We start from the raw sequence: 20,932 nt of genomic DNA on the forward strand, positions 1-20,932 counted from the left end.
AGAGAGATTTTCTTCTCAAACCTTGTCTGTGGTGTAAAAACACCCCTGGCCAAATGCCCCCAGAGGGCATCCCTTCCCACTTTGATAATTACTGTAGTTACCATGTACAAATTGATGGACTTTACAAAGTTATTGAACCAACCTGAATCAACAATTAACTGATATGCACTGAATAATGACTGTTTACTATTGTCCTTTTATAGCTGCTTTGCAGCAGAACTGGATTTTTTTTTTAATCACTGAATCACTATTTTCTTATTTATCACTGTAAAGCTGCTTTGAAACAACCTGTATTGTATAAAGTGCTATATAAATAAAGAAGACTATTCTACTAATATTGCTAGCAAAATAATTTCAAGTAGTAACACCACTTTTGCACAATTATTTGGAGTTGGTTGTTTATAAAAGAACAGGGCTTTAATACAAATATTAATCCCAAATGACATCAACTTCTGCTCCAGGTGGTTTGTGTGTTTAAATCATGGGATCAATGTTACATAAAACCAGTTATTCTAGTCTTGTGGCTGTTGTTCAATTATCTCTATAGTTTGCTATGTGGAGTTGACTTTGTTTGAGAATATACATTCCTTTGTCTCCTGAATGTTAAAAGGGAATGTCAAGAACTGGCCGAGTTGCGTTCCAGGCTGGATCAAAATGATACTGCTTTGAATGTTTTGAAATTACACTTCCCATAACCATTAATTAACTGGGAAACAAATACTAAGGTAAAACGACAAATTACCTGATCTTGAATCTAGTGCAAATGTGTTGTCCCTGCTCCCTGTACCTAGTGCATGCTTTAAGAATGAGGTCATGTGACTTGTGAGAGTGATCCTTACTACACGTTCCCCTTCCTCTTTAACAGACTAGCCCTCATTCCAATCCCCATCTAATTTTTTCCCTCTTCATCATTTATTTACAATATATGTGAGCGAATAAGAAAGAACAGAAAGCATAAGGTGCCACATTCCAGAAATGATTTATTCGTGCCTTTGGCTCATGCATCTATCTTAGGCAAGATAACTAACACTGTTTGCAGAGTCATGGTGTCATGCTTCGCACTAGTAACATTGTGAATATGCTTTGACTTCCAGAGTGTTTCATTATCCCCATTTCTTTGTCTTGGCTTCTAGGGCGAGTCTTCACTTACCACTGTAATTGGGTGTTTTTTGAGAACAGTGTTTCTAGTTTAAAGCATATTATCTATTAACACAGATGCTCAAAACCATTTTTTTTTCTTCAAAACATCACTTGTCTACAGTACTATTAATTTCATATGCAATTATTTTCGGTACAATAGTGTGTTGTTGAACACTCAGCGCCTGAACACACATTAATTTATCTTCATACAGCATCAGGCGTACAGGCGAGCAGCTTTTTATGCACTGTGTTTATCTGGTCAGCCTTGTTACAAACTGCCTGCGCTTTTAAGAACGGGATTCTTTGTTCAAAGAGGAAGAATAAAGCCCTTTTCGCACTTCGATTGGTAAATTGTTAATTTGAGGCATGAGGTGGTGCTGCAAAAAAGACAAAGAGTCCTTTTACTTAAATAATAACTAGTGAATTTGGCTTTTTTTGGCACACACATAGACATGTAGCTATCAACCTATCAAATCCCTTCAGACTGCACTTATTTTTCTTTAATATCATCCAGAGACCTTGACTTCAATGTGACTAGCTCTGTAATTTTGCCAAAGACGTTGACTTGTCCCCCAGGACAAACGTGTTTCTCAAGGATATATAGACAAAGACTACGGAAAGGCATCAGGAAGTCTTGTTAAAAGAAGATGGTGTTGATTGATAGAGTGGTGACAGGGTAAAATACAAGCTGGGTGTAGTACATCTGTGGGAGTAAAAGGATGTGCAAATATTTCTGGTAAGAAATGTCAAAGTGAATTATTCAAAGTAGCCAAATCCCAAAGACAGGAGAAAGGAATCAAGGGCCTTGATTTGACATGCAAATCTCCCTTGCTTGAGAAAAATAGTGAGTGGATAACAATTGGATGATATATTGGATGCTGGGTTCACTGAAATTGTTGTGCATTTTACTAAACTATAAACTTAATTGACCTTTATGTTAACATTAGTTGGGTGTTTTCCTTTTAAATCAGAATTTCTGTTTGAAGATTTGCAATGTCGACTCTAACTAGTGAAATGTTTTATCAATTTTTCAAAGTGTTCTGATGATAACATGAGTGCTCCATAGGAATCAAATTCATACCTGTATGATTCCTTTTCTGCTTTTAAAAAAGGATTTTTAAAAAAAGAAGTAAAAAGTATCAAGCTTGTTTTTAAACATACGTCAGATATGTAAAGGCTTTAAAGCAATAGTTCACTCACAAATTAGAATTTGATTATAATTTACTTTCATGGAACACAAAAAAAGCTGCTCATTTCTGTACAATTAACCTAAAGTGAATGGCGACTAGGTTGTCAAGCTCCAAAATTGACAAAAAGAATCATAAAAGCAGTCTATAAGCTATTACTAGAGCGCTACATTCCGTGTCTTTTGAAGTCATATGATAGATCTGTGTGTAGAACAGGCCAAAATATTATTATTCACTGGAAATCCTGACATCTGGCGAAGCACTCAAATCTCAGTCATGCAATTTATTTGATTATGCATACATTCAAATTTCGTGAACCAGGATTGTTTGAGAGACACATGAACATCAAACCTGGCCTTCAACTTGATGACACAACTTTATGTGCAATATTTTACATCCTCTGGTCATTGTTCACTATCACTCTATGGGAAATAATTAATACACAACTATTTTACCTTTTGATTAATTGGAGGCCATTTTTTATGAATCTGTCCAATTTCATCCATACATTTTTGTATAATCTGCTTATTCTCCATTGAGGATTATGTTTAGGGGTAGACCTTCATGCTTAGTTTCTTTTCTAAAGACTTTCCAATATTCTTTTATCCTGCTAGACAAAAATGGATACCAACATCGGCCCATCAGCGACTGAGGCACAGGCTGATTTGACTCCTAAAGGCAATTCAATCCTAAAGCATGAGGATATGACAGAAAAGTCCAGCACATCTGTGTTCACTTAGTCACAAAGACGTCAGGTGGGGAGCTGCGAAGTCACTGAACCAAATATAGATATAAAATCTTGGTATTTACTTAGTTGCTTTAATCAGCTTGAAAGCAACACATTTAAGTGTTTAGTTTCCAGAGTAATCTAAGTTGCTCTCTGTCATGACAGTCAAACTTTTATGGTGTTTCAGCAGGTCAGATGTAGAATTCAAAACACTGACGCACACACACTGATGCACACATCAAAACATCTCCACTGATGAGCTCCAATGCCCTGTTTAAATTATTAATAGAAGGTGACTAATCTGACCCTCAGGTCAGTGTGCAGGAAAACCCCTGAATAACATAAAAACTGGATGGGGTTGAAGTCTCTCACAGCAGAAAACACTTGTACAACAGCAAGTCCAGCAGTATGTCTGATAGTGTAAGAGCTTTTGCATATACTGTGTGACTGGGATTTTAAGATGTACAGGTCACGGAAATACTGATTACAACAGTATACATTCTTACAATAGTATCTTTGACAGAATCAAGACAACAGATTTGCATGAACTGCTGCACTTACAATAAATTCTCCCATATTCTGTGGCTAATTGCATAAATGCTTAGACTCATAAGTTAGTCATCTATTTTTTTTAAGACTGTACATAACTTTTTCAAGTCACGTACATAAACTAGTCTAATTTGATTCCAAAAAGTGAGATAGATTACACTTTGAATAACTGCTAGTTGGTCAGTCTTATCGTAGTAACTACGTTTATGCACCCGGCCCCTGATCTCATTGTTAAAGCGTAAAAATAGATAAATGCTCAATACTTCCCTACAGCGTGCTAGGAATATAGCTCTTAATTTGTGTAAATTAAATACAAATTTGCACGTGTTTTTGAAATGGTACCCTATTTGTCTCTGTATTTTGTGTAGCTGCTTTTGCAATTGCAATGTAATGTGTGTCTAACCACATTTCCTTAAATCTTCTGCTGTATTGTGAAAGCCTTCAACATGACTAAGTGGAATGAAAACCTCCTGAAGAGTGGCAAAGTTATGACCGTCCCTCTGAAATCTGAGGTATGCTTTTATGATGCAGTGAGAGGGAATTCATAACTTTATCACTCTCAAGGGTGCTCTCATCTTTAACGTACAACACTGGAGGGCACAGCAAACACGTCCATCACTCTAGCAATGACCTTCCACAGGTGTAAGTGAAGGACGTGTCTGTGGTACCTTCATGGAGAGTCTTGCTAAAAAAAAAAAATGTAAACCACAACTTAAAACAGCCTGGTTTGCTGGTCTAAGCTGGTTTATGCTGGTCTCCAATGTGTTATTTAGTTTGGTTTAGCTGGGCAACCTGCTGAGAAAAAAACGGCTTAATCCAGCCTAGTCTGTGAACTGGTTTTAGAGTGGTATATTGTACACAGCATACCAGCTTAGACTGGTTAAAGGTGTTTTTAGCATACAGTAAGCTCGTGAATGTAGTTTATGCTTCAGTACAGATTCACCCAGACCTGACAAACCTCCAGACTCAAGCTCAACAGCCCCACTGACAGTTGTCTAGCCTTTCTCCCGTCCTTACCTTCCAGCATAACTTCTCTGCCCGCTTTCTTCAGCACCTGCACCGCCTCGTCGTGCGTGGCGTCCCGCAGATTGATCCCGTTCACGGACAGTATCGCGTCCCCTACATATAGCGCTTGAGTCTGATCCGCAGCCAGACCTCTGAATATTTTACTGATAAGAATAGGCATCTTGTTCTCCTTCCCGCCTTTGACGCTTATCCCTAATCCACCGACCTCCTGCTTGATAACTTTGACGCATCTTTTGCGGTTCGCAATCGCTTCGGGCACTTGGGAATCCGTAAAAGGAGTCCTTACTCCGGCTTTGGGGCTGTTCGTGGGGTCCGGTTGGTCGTAGGAGCCGTTGGTGGTGATGCCGTTCAGGTTAACGCCGGTGTCTGTCGCGGTCTCCTCGCAGCTGAGCGTCAGCGACGCGTCGCTTAAACTCGCCAGGACCGCGTGCCATCGCTCGCGTACTAGCACCTCCAAACATGCACTTTTCTGCACTCTGTTACTACAAACCGCCATCTTTGAAGCATTCTTAAGATGCCATGTGATTTCATACACACGCACAGGACTTTACCCCCGGACAGGGAAAAAGTTGTGATTCAGGTTGGATAGTTTCAGCCACTCTACAGGCTCCACATGCATATCCTCTTTGGGTGGAGCAAATGTCTGAGCTGTCCTGTGTGTGGGCCATGCTGAACTCTCTGTCAGGAACAGTTCGGACTAAATCTGATGATAGTCTTGTACAGCCTACCTAAAATGTGTTTAGCACTACCTCCATAATGAAAGTCAAATCTTTCAGTCGGCAGTTATGTCGGTTCGTGTTTGAAGTTAGCATTTTGGGAATGATACAAAGACCTCAATGGAGGTTACTGTAAAGGAATGTATGGTAGAAATGTTCTGGTGCCGTCTAATGTGTTTCTTATTACCTACCTAATTTCTGTTCACCAGCGTTTACAGCCACTTAATTGTAATCACACTTGTGTGGTCACTGAAATATTTAAAACGCCAACTATAATAAAATAAAAAGAATATGTTCTTTTAAGACCGCAATGACCACCCGTGATTAGCGCCTTGTGTATGGTTTCCGCGGTGCAATTCACACTAGCCTAATTGCGGTGCAGTTTTTGAATTCAACTGAAAGTTGTTTTGTACTTTCACTCACGGTTTTCGTCAAAAGTACGTCACTGGAAAAGTTTTTTTTGTGATGATTATCTCCAAGCAAAGCAAGGCGACAAAAACGGATGTGTTATAGGCTCTCTGTAAACAAAACGCTGCAATGAACAGTGCGCCAGACCGCACGGCTTTCAGTGACGCTAAAGGAACGTTTTCTACTGCCATCTAGTGTTTGTTATTGGTTACTGCGTTTACATGACACCACTAAAGATAAGAAATAGAGCGCAATCTACCTCTAAAGAGCAATTTTTTTTCTTTTTTTGTTTGTTTACATTTTATAAACTTTTTTTTCAAATATATTTGTAATATAAATCAAAATATACAAAAATGCCAGCAATATATATATATATATATATAGCCCTATATATTTCAACCCATGAAAAAATTGATTTGTTGTCTATAACATGTGTAAACATGTAACACATTTGAATAAAATTCAGTAAGGAACATACTTTACAATGTTCCAAAAAATCATGTTACAATAGGCCAGGGGTAGGTAAGTCTGGTCCTAGAGAGCCGCAGTCCTGCAGAGTTCAGCTCCAACCCTAATCAGACACACCTGAACAAGCTAATCAATGTCTTCAGGATTACTAAGGCTATAGGCAGGTGAGGGTTTTATTTCAGGGTTGGAGCTGAACTCTGCAGGACTGCGGCTCTCTAGGACCGAACTTGCCTCCTACCCCTGGAATAGGCCAATATTAAAAAATGAAACCATATTTTTTTGATCACTAGACTATCTACTTTTGCATTTAGCTTAAATGTAGGCTGCTGTAATATTGGAAATGTGTTTTATTTTTGCCCCTGAAATACGTTTTGAGTATATGAAGGTTGAAATTAAATACATTTACTATTTCAGAAAATATATTTAATTGAGCTTTACTGTTTACAACATATATTTAGAATATAGTTTAAACATGTTTTGGCAAACAAAGCTATGCAGTTGTTGTTGGAACACAGGCATTTAAAGAGACATGCACGAAAACAGCGTTTCTGTTAAAAACTAATTTAGTCTACAGCTTATCTTTCTGAGCTTGACTAATGAGCAAAGCAAGAAAGATAAGCTGTAGACTAAATTAGTTCCTCAAAAGAAACATTTTGTAAATAGCAGGTTATATTTGCAAACATGATTGTGATTTAAAACCCTTGCATTTCCACTCTGGTTCAGAATCTGACTTTGAAGCAAACACTATGATCACATACAATACTGCAGTAAAATGTGATTAGAAGTGATTTCATTAAGCTTTCTAAAGAAAATGAGAAGAACAGTAGTGTTGCTGTGTGTCAAAGGCATCCTAAACAATGTTTCATGTCATTCTAGGTTTGATTATGACTAAATGAACGATTAAGACTTGCATGAAATTTACAAGTTAACCCCACAACAACTTGTAGGAATCTATACCTGCAATTTACAAGGGCTGCTGTACCCAGAGGAAAGCCTTTTTCTTTTCTAAATTGTGCAAGTGCTTTTCTGTTGGTCCCTCACAGCAGTGAAACAGCAGGGAGCCACATGCAGCTCATTATAGTTGAAATCAAAGGCTATGTGAAACATTAGTGCTCTCCAGTGTATGGCGAGAAGAGAATGACTCAAAGGGGCACTTTCATTACTTTCACTACCGTCGAGATTCTTTCTGTGCGCAGTTTAAGTGAACAGTTTTCTTGATACTAATTACTAAATAAAGCACCTATCAGTAGTGGTGCGCAGATTATTCAATGACTTATGCATCGTCAGTATTTCTGTCAAAATTTTAGTCTGAGATTTTTAACAGGGCGCACAGATTTTAGCCTATATAAATTTATAATAAAGTGAAAAATAATTACAATACATTTGTTTTATATCAACATCCCAAACTGATCCTTATATCCAGCTAACAAAAATATGTTCTACATATGTTTTCCCATTACGTTATGAAAATGGGAATCTTACTTTTGAATGTTCTCTAAACATTTTGAAACAAGTAGCAATAGTAGATGTTATTATTAAAAATAATAACATCTTTGTGCAAAAATTTTGAGAACATAAAGACCAGATAACTTTCAATGAACATTCTATCAATGTAATTGAAAGAACGTTTCTTCGAACCTAGAATGTTAGTCATAAGTCATTTTGATAGGAATCCAAGCACTCAGGAATTTTGTGGAAGATTATGGAAGATTTCACAACAGGTTCAAGCTGCGGGTTCAATTCAATTGTATGCATTTTCTATATTTTATGATATTTAAATGACTTACTTAAATTGTTGTTAAAATATGCTGTTAAAAATATTTAAACACATATTTATATAAAAGAAAAAAATAATAACAGTCCATATAAAGCCTATAAGTCTATATAACTGTCCCACTGTCCTCCCGAATTTTGTTTTTATTTCTCAGCCTGGCTGTCAGTGTATATTGTTGGGTACTGCTATTGCATTGCATCATGGGAACAGAGTGGAGGACCAAGCTGTAATGCAATACATGTGTATTATTCTACTGAGAAATTATAAAATTTTGAGAACATAAAGACCAGATAACTTTCAATGAACATTCTATCAACGTAACTGAAAGAACGTTTCTTTGAACCTAAAATGTTAGTCATAAGTCATTTTGATAGGAATCCAAGCACTCAGGAATTTTGTGGAAGATTATGGAAGATTTCACAACAGGTTCAAGCTGCGGGTTCAATTCAATTGTATGCATTTTCTATATTTTATGATATTTAAATGACTTACTTAAATTGTTGTTAAAATATGCTGTTAAAAATATTTAAACACATATTTATATAAAAGAAAAAAATAATAACAGTCCATATAAAGCCTATAAGTCTATATAACTGTCCCACTGTCCTCCCGAATTTTGTTTTTATTTCTCAGCCTGGCTGTCAGTGTATATTGTTGGGTACTGCTATTGCATTGCATCATGGGAACAGAGTGGAGAACCAAGCTGTAATGCAATACATGTGTATTATTCTACTGAGAAATTAAGAGCAAGATGTCAAGGTGATCCATAAGAAATGTCTGTTAAATCAACGTGCATTTTGGATGCAAATTGCCAAGGAATGGCACACTTTATTAACTCCAGTAGAAACTAAGAATAACAGTATAAGGAATAAGTAAGCAAAATATAGTTTTTAAGACATTTTAATGCAGATCTCATCAAAGCTTCAACTAACAGGCCATTTGTTGCACACCTTTACACAACCAATGCCATGTGGTCTGAAACAAAAACTTAATTCCTGGCGTCAAATGTTCCCGCTGTTTAAACTAACACATAGTTTGCTTTTAACACTTGTTACAAATGTGAAGGTGGACACTTGTGCCAAATGGTTTCTTTGTTTTCAAATACTGCTCAAATGTATTCATATGGAGGCATCGTTAGAAAGCCACATTATGCAGTAAATGAAAACAGCAGTTCTATGTTTGGGGAACGTGGTGGTCTTATCTGCTATAGTAGTGATATGCAGTACAATAGGTGCCAGAGGTGGGCTCATTAAAACAACACATCTAAGACGCCTGTATTTTTCTACTAAAGCCAATTATGAATTTTATTTTTATGGCCTTTCCTCCTCCCCCTGCCCAACATATTTTTAAGATCCTGAAAACTTATATTGGAGAGGATTCAACCAAAGACACTAATTTCTCCTTGATCATAACAGTCGTCAAAATATGGAAATGTGGAGCGACACAATTATAAGAGCACCTTATATAAGGTAATTAGAGAAATAATCAGCTTATAATGCTTAAGAAACTCTCGGGGGAAATTATTTGTATTCATGAATAAAACATCACATCAGTTCAACCTTCTTCACAGTTCAGTCAAGTAATGGCAAAACAAGTTCACCTACGGGGCTATAAAATTGAGAGTATGGAAGATAAATGTGGCAAAATATGTAATTCAGGACCATCTTTAATACAATACTGCCATTAGAATAAAAGGACATATATTTTTATGTTGTTTAAACACCTTCAACATTACATCTTGAAATATGTTACAGCTCAGTTTTCTGATATGTACTATGATCACTGTACGGTGATCAGTTCATATGAACCACTGAAGTTGTTATAAATTATGATTCATAACTTAGAAGTTAGAAAGAACAAAAAGAAGAACCAGTAGTGAAAAAAAAATCTACATTTATCATGGCTTAGTGGCATTGCTATGACAACACAGCTGTTGCACTGCAAGATTTCCAGACATTTTAATTGCTTATTTTACAAATTCTGTGAAATAATTATTTGAATACCCAACCATGACACCATATTCTTTGTGACTGACAGTAGGACAGAAGAACTGTGCAGTTTCAATGCAAAATTCCACTAGCTGTGTTTTCCCATTTCAATTCAATTATTTTGTTATTTTTAACTGATGGACTGTTAATATGCCTGAGGCATTGTGGAATAATATTATCTGAGCTGGTGTATAACAAGGTGTGAGTAATATGCCCATAAGCTGACCCTTGAAACATATTGGAAGGTTAATTAAATGCAATATTCTCTCCAGCCTTTTCCATTTAAGTTCATTAAAAGCCTTACTGTGCTGTACTGCTGCTTTCCATCACGATGTGTCTATATGTATGCAGTTTTTTTTTCAACCATGTTTCTATCATACTATCAAATGTCTCAGGTCTGCTTGTAAAGCATGTTTCACATGCTTCAAAGTTCAAACGGTGATGCAGGAACAAAAATAAAATGCATTGTAGTTGTAAGAAATAACAATCAAACATGCTATATTTATATATTTATCTGCATTTTGACCTCAGTCAATTTTCACTCCTTCCACTGTGTTTTGCAAGACAACTTGGCCCATAAGCAGCTCTAGGTTTACTAAAAACAGGTCAGTGGCATCATATTCTGTGGATGCCTTCACCACTTCTCCAGGGGCTTCCATTGTAGGAGTAAGATAGGTTAACTTGTGCTGTGATTGTGAAATAAATGGACTGAGCTGAGCTGAAAATGTATTTGGATATGAGATCTGTAGGTTCCTCTGTCTGACTGGCTGGTGCTGTTCTCCTGTTAGCTTGTGCAGGATGTTATTGTAAAGCCCATGTGGAAGCATTTGATGGCTCCTGGTTTAATTCTCCCTGTGTGGACAGCAGTAACACTCACCAAACCTCTCTGATATATCCTGATATGGGACTGTTAAAGCTGTATGTGTATGCTTATAAATAAGCAAATATGTTTAACATATTTATGTGTTTTGACAATTGTGTATGTATCAGGAGGAGTGGGTATGTGCCAGGTGTTTAGAGATAATAATCATAAAATCGTCAAATTTTACTACTGTTGGCAAGCACAATAAACCCAGAATTTTACAGTTATGTTGTGTGTCATTATTGGAACAGATTTTAATTGACAGCAATTCCAACAATAAAAAAAGAATATCTGGCTACTCCACTGTTTGAAGCCAAAATCAGGGCTGTAATGAAAAGATTTGCAAAACATCTCTTTGTTCTAATGGCATTTTGTTCCCAATTGAATCATAGTTTCTGAATGAATCGTTTGAATGAATGATTCAGTCACACACAATGCACAAAATCCAGTACTCACTTGTCACCACCTGCTGGTGAAGTTGGTATCAGGTGAACTACATCACTCAGTATCGTCATTTCGTTGCCAAATTATTATTATATATATACAGTATATATATTTTTTTGTGCAAATAGGTTGAATGTATCACTCAATATTCAATATATGAACCATCACATGTCTTTGAGTACTGCATAGCATTAGCATTTAATTCCAGAATGAATCATTGTTTTTGAATGAATTAACTGAATAAATGATTCAATGACTTAAAAGGCAGCAGTCACTTGTCGCCACCTGCTGGTGAAGTTTGTATTGGTAAACTACATTTTAAACACAATATTGTGTGTTGTTGTCAATTTTTGCCCTGTCACAGAAAATATTTCCACAGTAGAATGAATCAGTTTGCGTCTTTGTGCATCGCAAAATAGTGCCATTTTGTTAATTTTGTTAATCATTGTTTTTGAACAAATCGGCTGAATGAGTGATTCAGTAACTAATCATACACAGCACTCATTTGTCATCACCTACTGATGAATTTGGTATTGGGTAACCTACATTTACGCACAATATTGCGAGTTACGTTGTCTATTTTTGTTTCGCAAACAAAAACTGTTACGCGTCTGTCATGTGTCTCTGAACGATGCACAAGAGTGTTGTTTCGGTGCCAAATGAATCATTATTTTTGAACAAACTGTTTGAATGGATAAATTACTTTTTTACTTGTCGCCCCCTACTGGTGGTTGAATGAATTATTCAATGACTCATAGTACTCAAATGAGTGAGCGAGTGATGTGTGGCCAAGTATGGTGACCCATACTCGGAATTTGTGCTCTGCATTTAACCCATCCAAGTGTGCACACACACAGTAGTGAACACACGCACAACGTGAACACACACCCGGAGCAGTGGGCAGCCATGTGCTGCGGTGCCAGGGGAGCAGTTGGGGGACCCCTTGCTCAAGGGTCTCACCTCAGTCATGGTATTGAGGGTGGAAGAGAGTGCCGGTCATGACAGTGGTCACTTGCCGCCACCTACTTGGTGAAGTTCGCATTGGGCAACCTAGATTTTAGACACAATGTTGTGAGCTACTGTCAAATTTGGCTCAGTGACAGTTAGTGATACAAACAGAGAAAATTCCCAGTGATGCTGGACTAAATCTTTTTGGAACGCCACTCAGTCAATCAAATTTGAGGGCCAGAACTAACTGTTGTGTACATTTCACTCTATGGCATTTGCTTAGTGGTTTTAAATCATGATAATTGTAGTTTAAAAGATACTGCGTGATGACTAAAGTGCAGTTTGTCACACTCCCTCTCTCATTGTCACCCTTCCTGTGGTCACAGATTTATTGGCCGCACTCTCCGTTAATCTCCCTGTTCAAAACAAATCCAGAAATGCTTGTGTTTGTGTAAACAGTGTGATTTCACTCTGCTAATGGATATTGGCAGTCTCTATTCTGGCGCTAGTTAGATGTGCAATTCCAGAAAAAAGAGATGATGAATTCTTTCAGTGTCATAATAATATTATTTGTTTGCACCATTTTATCTGGCATGGCAGCATTGTTTGTCCATTTGAACACCACACTGTTTAACTGTCCCATCTTCACAGCACAGCTGCACATGTCTGTGTTCATTCCATTGTGTGTCAGCAAAAGCTGATGAGTCAGTATGAAGTTATTTAGACATTCGAGGCCAATATTCGTTTTTGAAAAACAAGTATAGCTGTACATGTCATTGCAGTCAGTGATTGACTGTGATGAATAAAATAGCCAATTCTACCTCTCTGCTTTCACATCCCTCCACTAGAGGGAGTGGCACACATATTTTGAGCTTTGCTTATTGAGAAAAAAAGAGTGTGAAATATGTCTCAGAATATCTTTATGTAAACTGTCTGGGATATATTCCCATGCAGAGGATCCCTTCAATATACTAAGAACAAACAATAGTTAAATTATTGTTAATAATTTGCTTGAGTGTTTATGTGTGTGTGTGTGTGTGTACTGGAGAGCCTGCATTGGAGCCGACCCTGGCAAACAATACTGGCATGGCACCATTCACATGAATGGCTGCCTTCCACTTAACAACATTATGAGCGCCTTTTCTTCAAGACGTTTTTTATTCCAGTTGAATTTTCCCTTCGTAATCAACTGTCAGTAGGTCACTGAGTTCAGTAGCTCCCAAAATACATTCCCAGTGCATCTGTATACACTGTTCAAATGCCAAATGAGGGTTCAATTTCTTAGTTAATACACAAAAAAAAAAACTGACTAGTAAATTTCGTAAAGAAATGGCAAGTAACACTGAATTAAACATATACAAATATTATTAATAGTGCATCTATGATCAACTGATTCTGAGCTTTAGTCATTTACATAAGTGTCAATTCTCCCCACAGCAAACAGATTGGCTCCCGCTGACAGCAAAGCTTTGACTAGGTGCCTAATGAGAGGCGAGGTTGACTCAGGGCTCTTTGGAGTGTATAGCATGATTGTACGAGTGAATTTAAGTGTGCATGGTGTGAGATCACACATCGTGAGTAGTTGGCACAGCACTAGAAATAAGCCCTGCACATCTGTAAGACACCACTCTATGGAGATTTTCAGCTGCAGGAAAAACAACCAGACACATACATACACAAGCACACCTGCTTTGCTATTACCTCATCACCTCTGCAAAGGCTGGAGGTCACACCTGTGGGTGAACCGTGTAGGGAGAGGCTTTCACTGGAAAGTTTTTAAAAAAAAATTAATCAGCACTCGGCTTTCACTGTGGTGCAAAACAGATAAATGATGCAAACAAGGCAGTTTGTGTGACAACATCTAAAACTGTAAAAACTGGAGTGATCCAGAAGTTCATAAAACTAGAAAGCAAACAAAAAAGCATCAGCGTATATGAGGCGACCTGGGATGGTTGAAATGTATTTATTTACTTATTTATTTTGCTTTAACGTCTGTAATTATGTTTTTTGCACAATTTTTTTCAACCTTTTATATATTTGTCTCACATGTGTCTGTGCCAAATGAAAGTTATTTTGGACTTGTTTGAACCTAAACTGTGAAAATTAATATTAAGTGCAAGTAGTGCTGTTACAACCTATACCCTACTGCTGAACTGCCATGTTTTTGTTCAGTGTCTATTTTTCTCCTAACTTTACGTCAGTTTAAATTTTGTATGTGCATTTATTTTGTTAAACAAATTTACTTGTTAAAAAAAAACTTTTTTAAAGCATTATTTATTTTTCATTTTAAGCATTTAATGTAAACAAAATTCAAAAGCATTATATACTAAATGAGCAAATTATTGAACAAATACATAAAACGTAAGCTAACAATTAAAAAAGGTATAATCAACAGAGTGTGTGCATGTTCATAACTGTGTCAAATGTCAGATTATTCAGTCTGTGGGTGCAATATAAATGAACAAGTCAGAAAATGTGAAGGCCCATTGACAAAATATGATAACTATAATGATAACTAAAAATGACTGTATTATTGTCCACACAATAACTATTACAAAGTTTGGGAAATAGGCGGTGAATTTGTATGAATTTGAACGATTTGATTCTAACTCACTCCTAACTCCATAAAAATACAGCACCATTATAAGTTATTTCAGCTTATTTCTTCTCTTTAACAAGTTTTAGGTTTTGAAGTTTTTAAAAATTAAACTTAAAGTAATCCATTGTCTTAACTATTTGTGAGTCGAAACAAACATTATCTTGCGTTTACTCACATTTGTAAGGCAGCAGGTGAAATTTAATTTCTAAGTTTAACTAGCTGGAAATGTTTTACAGTGTAAATGTAACCGCCAATGGGACATAATCAGATTGTACTAAAATGTATGAGATCAAAAATTCATACAAATTTGCCACGAATTAGCCAAAATTGTGATTTCAGAGTGTCGCAACATTATAAATGCGCTCCTGTTATGCAGTTATGTTGTCTGGCACTTTAAATGCTTGAGTTAAAGTTAGATGGATTCTGATTGGCTGCCATGTTTTAATTGTTCATCAGCTAAAAAAAATTATATCTGTCATATGGACTTTCCAGTTCTCATAGAATTAGACTGATTATTAAAACTATAGTCATAATTTGGTATGAACAGCCCTTTCCAACCCTTTCCGTCTGCTCAACCATAATATTTCTAGGTTTTTTCTTAATTAATAGTTGTGAGTACGATATTTGTACAATTAAGCAAGATAATCTGCTGATTCAGATGATACCAATTCTGTCATTTCACAAACATTAACTTGACCGCAAATCAAATTATAACCCACAAGTAGCCTAAAATGTGGATTTTTTTTTGTCCTGGTCTGTTTTGCCTTCTTCTATCTGTCACCAGGAGGATGACGATCATGTATGAAAGTGATTTCATCCAACACTTTGTGTTACAAGCATCTGTCTCCTCTACTGTTGTAAACTGTTGAAAAGATGTTGCAACACCATGAGCTGTTGGTGATTTTCTTAGAACTGCTTTTTTTCCAACTGATCATTTTATGTCAGTTTAATGGACTAACTGAAGGTAATTATTCAAACATGTTTGATAACACATCTGTTTATATAGTTCTGAAGTGTCCTATTTTTCACCAGCTTTATGCTTAAGATTATACATGCCCCATTGTAGTGGCAAACGGGTTTGTAAGGGTTGTATACAAAAGCACTGCATGTGTTTACCGCTGGTTGTCAACATTAGATGGATAACTTCCTTTGTGTGACTGCAATTAAACCACCCAGATAGAGTCTATGCAACTTCACCAAAGGCACGTCTTTCCAGACTGTGAGAGAGACTGTGCGAGGCTTGAAATACTGCCATTAGAATAAAAGGACATATATTTTTATGTTGTTTAAACACCTTCAACATTACATCTTGAAATATGTTACAGCTCAGTTTTCTGATATGTACTATGATCACTGTACGGTGATCAGTTCATATGAACCACTGAAGTTGTTATAAATTATGATTCATAACTTAGAAGTTAGAAAGAACAAAAAGAAGAACCAGTAGTGAAAAAAAAATCTACATTTATCATGGCTTAGTGGCATTGCTATGACAACACAGCTGTTGCACTGCAAGATTTCCAGACATTTTAATTGCTTATTTTACAAATTCTGTGAAATAATTATTTGAATACCCAACCATGACACCATATTCTTTGTGACTGACAGTAGGACAGAAGAACTGTGCAGTTTCAATGCAAAATTCCACTAGCTGTGTTTTCCCATTTCAATTCAATTATTTTGTTATTTTTAACTGATGGACTGTTAATATGCCTGAGGCATTGTGGAATAATATTATCTGAGCTGGTGTATAACAAGGTGTGAGTAATATGCCCATAAGCTGACCCTTGAAACATATTGGAAGGTTAATTAAATGCAATATTCTCTCCAGCCTTTTCCATTTAAGTTCATTAAAAGCCTTACTGTGCTGTACTGCTGCTTTCCATCACGATGTGTCTATATGTATGCAGTTTTTTTTTCAACCATGTTTCTATCATACTATCAAATGTCTCAGGTCTGCTTGTAAAGCATGTTTCACATGCTTCAAAGTTCAAACGGTGATGCAGGAACAAAAATAAAATGCATTGTAGTTGTAAGAAATAACAATCAAACATGCTATATTTATATATTTATCTGCATTTTGACCTCAGTCAATTTTCACTCCTTCCACTGTGTTTTGCAAGACAACTTGGCCCATAAGCAGCTCTAGGTTTACTAAAAACAGGTCAGTGGCATCATATTCTGTGGATGCCTTCACCACTTCTCCAGGGGCTTCCATTGTAGGAGTAAGATAGGTTAACTTGTGCTGTGATTGTGAAATAAATGGACTGAGCTGAGCTGAAAATGTATTTGGATATGAGATCTGTAGGTTCCTCTGTCTGACTGGCTGGTGCTGTTCTCCTGTTAGCTTGTGCAGGATGTTATTGTAAAGCCCATGTGGAAGCATTTGATGGCTCCTGGTTTAATTCTCCCTGTGTGGACAGCAGTAACACTCACCAAACCTCTCTGATATATCCTGATATGGGACTGTTAAAGCTGTATGTGTATGCTTATAAATAAGCAAATATGTTTAACATATTTATGTGTTTTGACAATTGTGTATGTATCAGGAGGAGTGGGTATGTGCCAGGTGTTTAGAGATAATAATCATAAAATCGTCAAATTTTACTACTGTTGGCAAGCACAATAAACCCAGAATTTTACAGTTATGTTGTGTGTCATTATTGGAACAGATTTTAATTGACAGCAATTCCAACAATAAAAAAAGAATATCTGGCTACTCCACTGTTTGAAGCCAAAATCAGGGCTGTAATGAAAAGATTTGCAAAACATCTCTTTGTTCTAATGGCATTTTGTTCCCAATTGAATCATAGTTTCTGAATGAATCGTTTGAATGAATGATTCAGTCACACACAATGCACAAAATCCAGTACTCACTTGTCACCACCTGCTGGTGAAGTTGGTATCAGGTGAACTACATCACTCAGTATCGTCATTTCGTTGCCAAATTATTATTATATATATACAGTATATATATTTTTTTGTGCAAATAGGTTGAATGTATCACTCAATATTCAATATATGAACCATCACATGTCTTTGAGTACTGCATAGCATTAGCATTTAATTCCAGAATGAATCATTGTTTTTGAATGAATTAACTGAATAAATGATTCAATGACTTAAAAGGCAGCAGTCACTTGTCGCCACCTGCTGGTGAAGTTTGTATTGGTAAACTACATTTTAAACACAATATTGTGTGTTGTTGTCAATTTTTGCCCTGTCACAGAAAATATTTCCACAGTAGAATGAATCAGTTTGCGTCTTTGTGCATCGCAAAATAGTGCCATTTTGTTAATTTTGTTAATCATTGTTTTTGAACAAATCGGCTGAATGAGTGATTCAGTAACTAATCATACACAGCACTCATTTGTCATCACCTACTGATGAATTTGGTATTGGGTAACCTACATTTACGCACAATATTGCGAGTTACGTTGTCTATTTTTGTTTCGCAAACAAAAACTGTTACGCGTCTGTCATGTGTCTCTGAACGATGCACAAGAGTGTTGTTTCGGTGCCAAATGAATCATTATTTTTGAACAAACTGTTTGAATGGATAAATTACTTTTTTACTTGTCGCCCCCTACTGGTGGTTGAATGAATTATTCAATGACTCATAGTACTCAAATGAGTGAGCGAGTGATGTGTGGCCAAGTATGGTGACCCATACTCGGAATTTGTGCTCTGCATTTAACCCATCCAAGTGTGCACACACACAGTAGTGAACACACGCACAACGTGAACACACACCCGGAGCAGTGGGCAGCCATGTGCTGCGGTGCCAGGGGAGCAGTTGGGGGACCCCTTGCTCAAGGGTCTCACCTCAGTCATGGTATTGAGGGTGGAAGAGAGTGCCGGTCATGACAGTGGTCACTTGCCGCCACCTACTTGGTGAAGTTCGCATTGGGCAACCTAGATTTTAGACACAATGTTGTGAGCTACTGTCAAATTTGGCTCAGTGACAGTTAGTGATACAAACAGAGAAAATTCCCAGTGATGCTGGACTAAATCTTTTTGGAACGCCACTCAGTCAATCAAATTTGAGGGCCAGAACTAACTGTTGTGTACATTTCACTCTATGGCATTTGCTTAGTGGTTTTAAATCATGATAATTGTAGTTTAAAAGATACTGCGTGATGACTAAAGTGCAGTTTGTCACACTCCCTCTCTCATTGTCACCCTTCCTGTGGTCACAGATTTATTGGCCGCACTCTCCGTTAATCTCCCTGTTCAAAACAAATCCAGAAATGCTTGTGTTTGTGTAAACAGTGTGATTTCACTCTGCTAATGGATATTGGCAGTCTCTATTCTGGCGCTAGTTAGATGTGCAATTCCAGAAAAAAGAGATGATGAATTCTTTCAGTGTCATAATAATATTATTTGTTTGCACCATTTTATCTGGCATGGCAGCATTGTTTGTCCATTTGAACACCACACTGTTTAACTGTCCCATCTTCACAGCACAGCTGCACATGTCTGTGTTCATTCCATTGTGTGTCAGCAAAAGCTGATGAGTCAGTATGAAGTTATTTAGACATTCGAGGCCAATATTAGTTTTTGAAAAACAAGTATAGCTGTACATGTCATTGCAGTCAGTGATTGACTGTGATGAATAAAATAGCCAATTCTACCTCTCTGCTTTCACATCCCTCCACTAGAGGGAGTGGCACACATATTTTGAGCTTTGCTTATTGAGAAAAAAAGAGTGTGAAATATGTCTCAGAATATCTTTATGTAAACTGTCTGGGATATATTCCCATGCAGAGGATCCCTTCAATATACTAAGAACAAACAATAGTTAAATTATTGTTAATAATTTGCTTGAGTGTTTATGTGTGTGTGTGTGTGTGTACTGGAGAGCCTGCATTGGAGCCGACCCTGGCAAACAATACTGGCATGGCACCATTCACATGAATGGCTGCCTTCCACTTAACAACATTATGAGCGCCTTTTCTTCAAGACGTTTTTTATTCCAGTTGAATTTTCCCTTCGTAATCAACTGTCAGTAGGTCACTGAGTTCAGTAGCTCCCAAAATACATTCCCAGTGCATCTGTATACACTGTTCAAATGCCAAATGAGGGTTCAATTTCTTAGTTAATACACAAAAAAAAAAACTGACTAGTAAATTTCGTAAAGAAATGGCAAGTAACACTGAATTAAACATATACAAATATTATTAATAGTGCATCTATGATCAACTGATTCTGAGCTTTAGTCATTTACATAAGTGTCAATTCTCCCCACAGCAAACAGATTGGCTCCCGCTGACAGCAAAGCTTTGACTAGGTGCCTAATGAGAGGCGAGGTTGACTCAGGGCTCTTTGGAGTGTATAGCATGATTGTACGAGTGAATTTAAGTGTGCATGGTGTGAGATCACACATCGTGAGTAGTTGGCACAGCACTAGAAATAAGCCCTGCACATCTGTAAGACACCACTCTATGGAGATTTTCAGCTGCAGGAAAAACAACCAGACACATACATACACAAGCACACCTGCTTTGCTATTACCTCATCACCTCTGCAAAGGCTGGAGGTCACACCTGTGGGTGAACCGTGTAGGGAGAGGCTTTCACTGGAAAGTTTTTAAAAAAAAATTAATCAGCACTCGGCTTTCACTGTGGTGCAAAACAGATAAATGATGCAAACAAGGCAGTTTGTGTGACAACATCTAAAACTGTAAAAACTGGAGTGATCCAGAAGTTCATAAAACTAGAAAGCAAACAAAAAAGCATCAGCGTATATGAGGCGACCTGGGATGGTTGAAATGTATTTATTTACTTATTTATTTTGCTTTAACGTCTGTAATTATGTTTTTTGCACAATTTTTTTCAACCTTTTATATATTTGTCTCACATGTGTCTGTGCCAAATGAAAGTTATTTTGGACTTGTTTGAACCTAAACTGTGAAAATTAATATTAAGTGCAAGTAGTGCTGTTACAACCTATACCCTACTGCTGAACTGCCATGTTTTTGTTCAGTGTCTATTTTTCTCCTAACTTTACGTCAGTTTAAATTTTGTATGTGCATTTATTTTGTTAAACAAATTTACTAGTTTTGCAGTAAACTTTTTTAAAGCATTATTTATTTTT

At 36.9% G+C, this 20,932-nt stretch overlaps 1 protein-coding gene across 1 annotated transcript in view; it reads right to left on the reverse strand.

Annotated features, from left to right (window-relative positions):
* The window catches only part of LOC107581530 (beta-1-syntrophin-like), a 30,332-nt gene extending 25,054 nt beyond the window's left edge, over positions 1–5,278 (reverse strand). The window contains exon 1 of the mRNA XM_016267105.1: positions 4,621–5,278. Within this exon, the coding sequence (XP_016122591.1) occupies positions 4,621–5,125 (505 nt within the window). The 5' untranslated portion in view covers positions 5,126–5,278. The remainder of the gene's footprint in view (positions 1–4,620) is intronic.
* Between the last annotated feature and the right edge of the window lie 15,654 nt (positions 5,279–20,932).

The sequence above is a fragment of the Sinocyclocheilus grahami genome, unplaced genomic scaffold, assembly GCF_001515645.1.
Source record: "Sinocyclocheilus grahami isolate Dianchi unplaced genomic scaffold, SAMN03320097.WGS_v1.1 scaffold36.1, whole genome shotgun sequence".
Taxonomy (NCBI): Eukaryota; Metazoa; Chordata; class Actinopteri; order Cypriniformes; family Cyprinidae; genus Sinocyclocheilus; species Sinocyclocheilus grahami.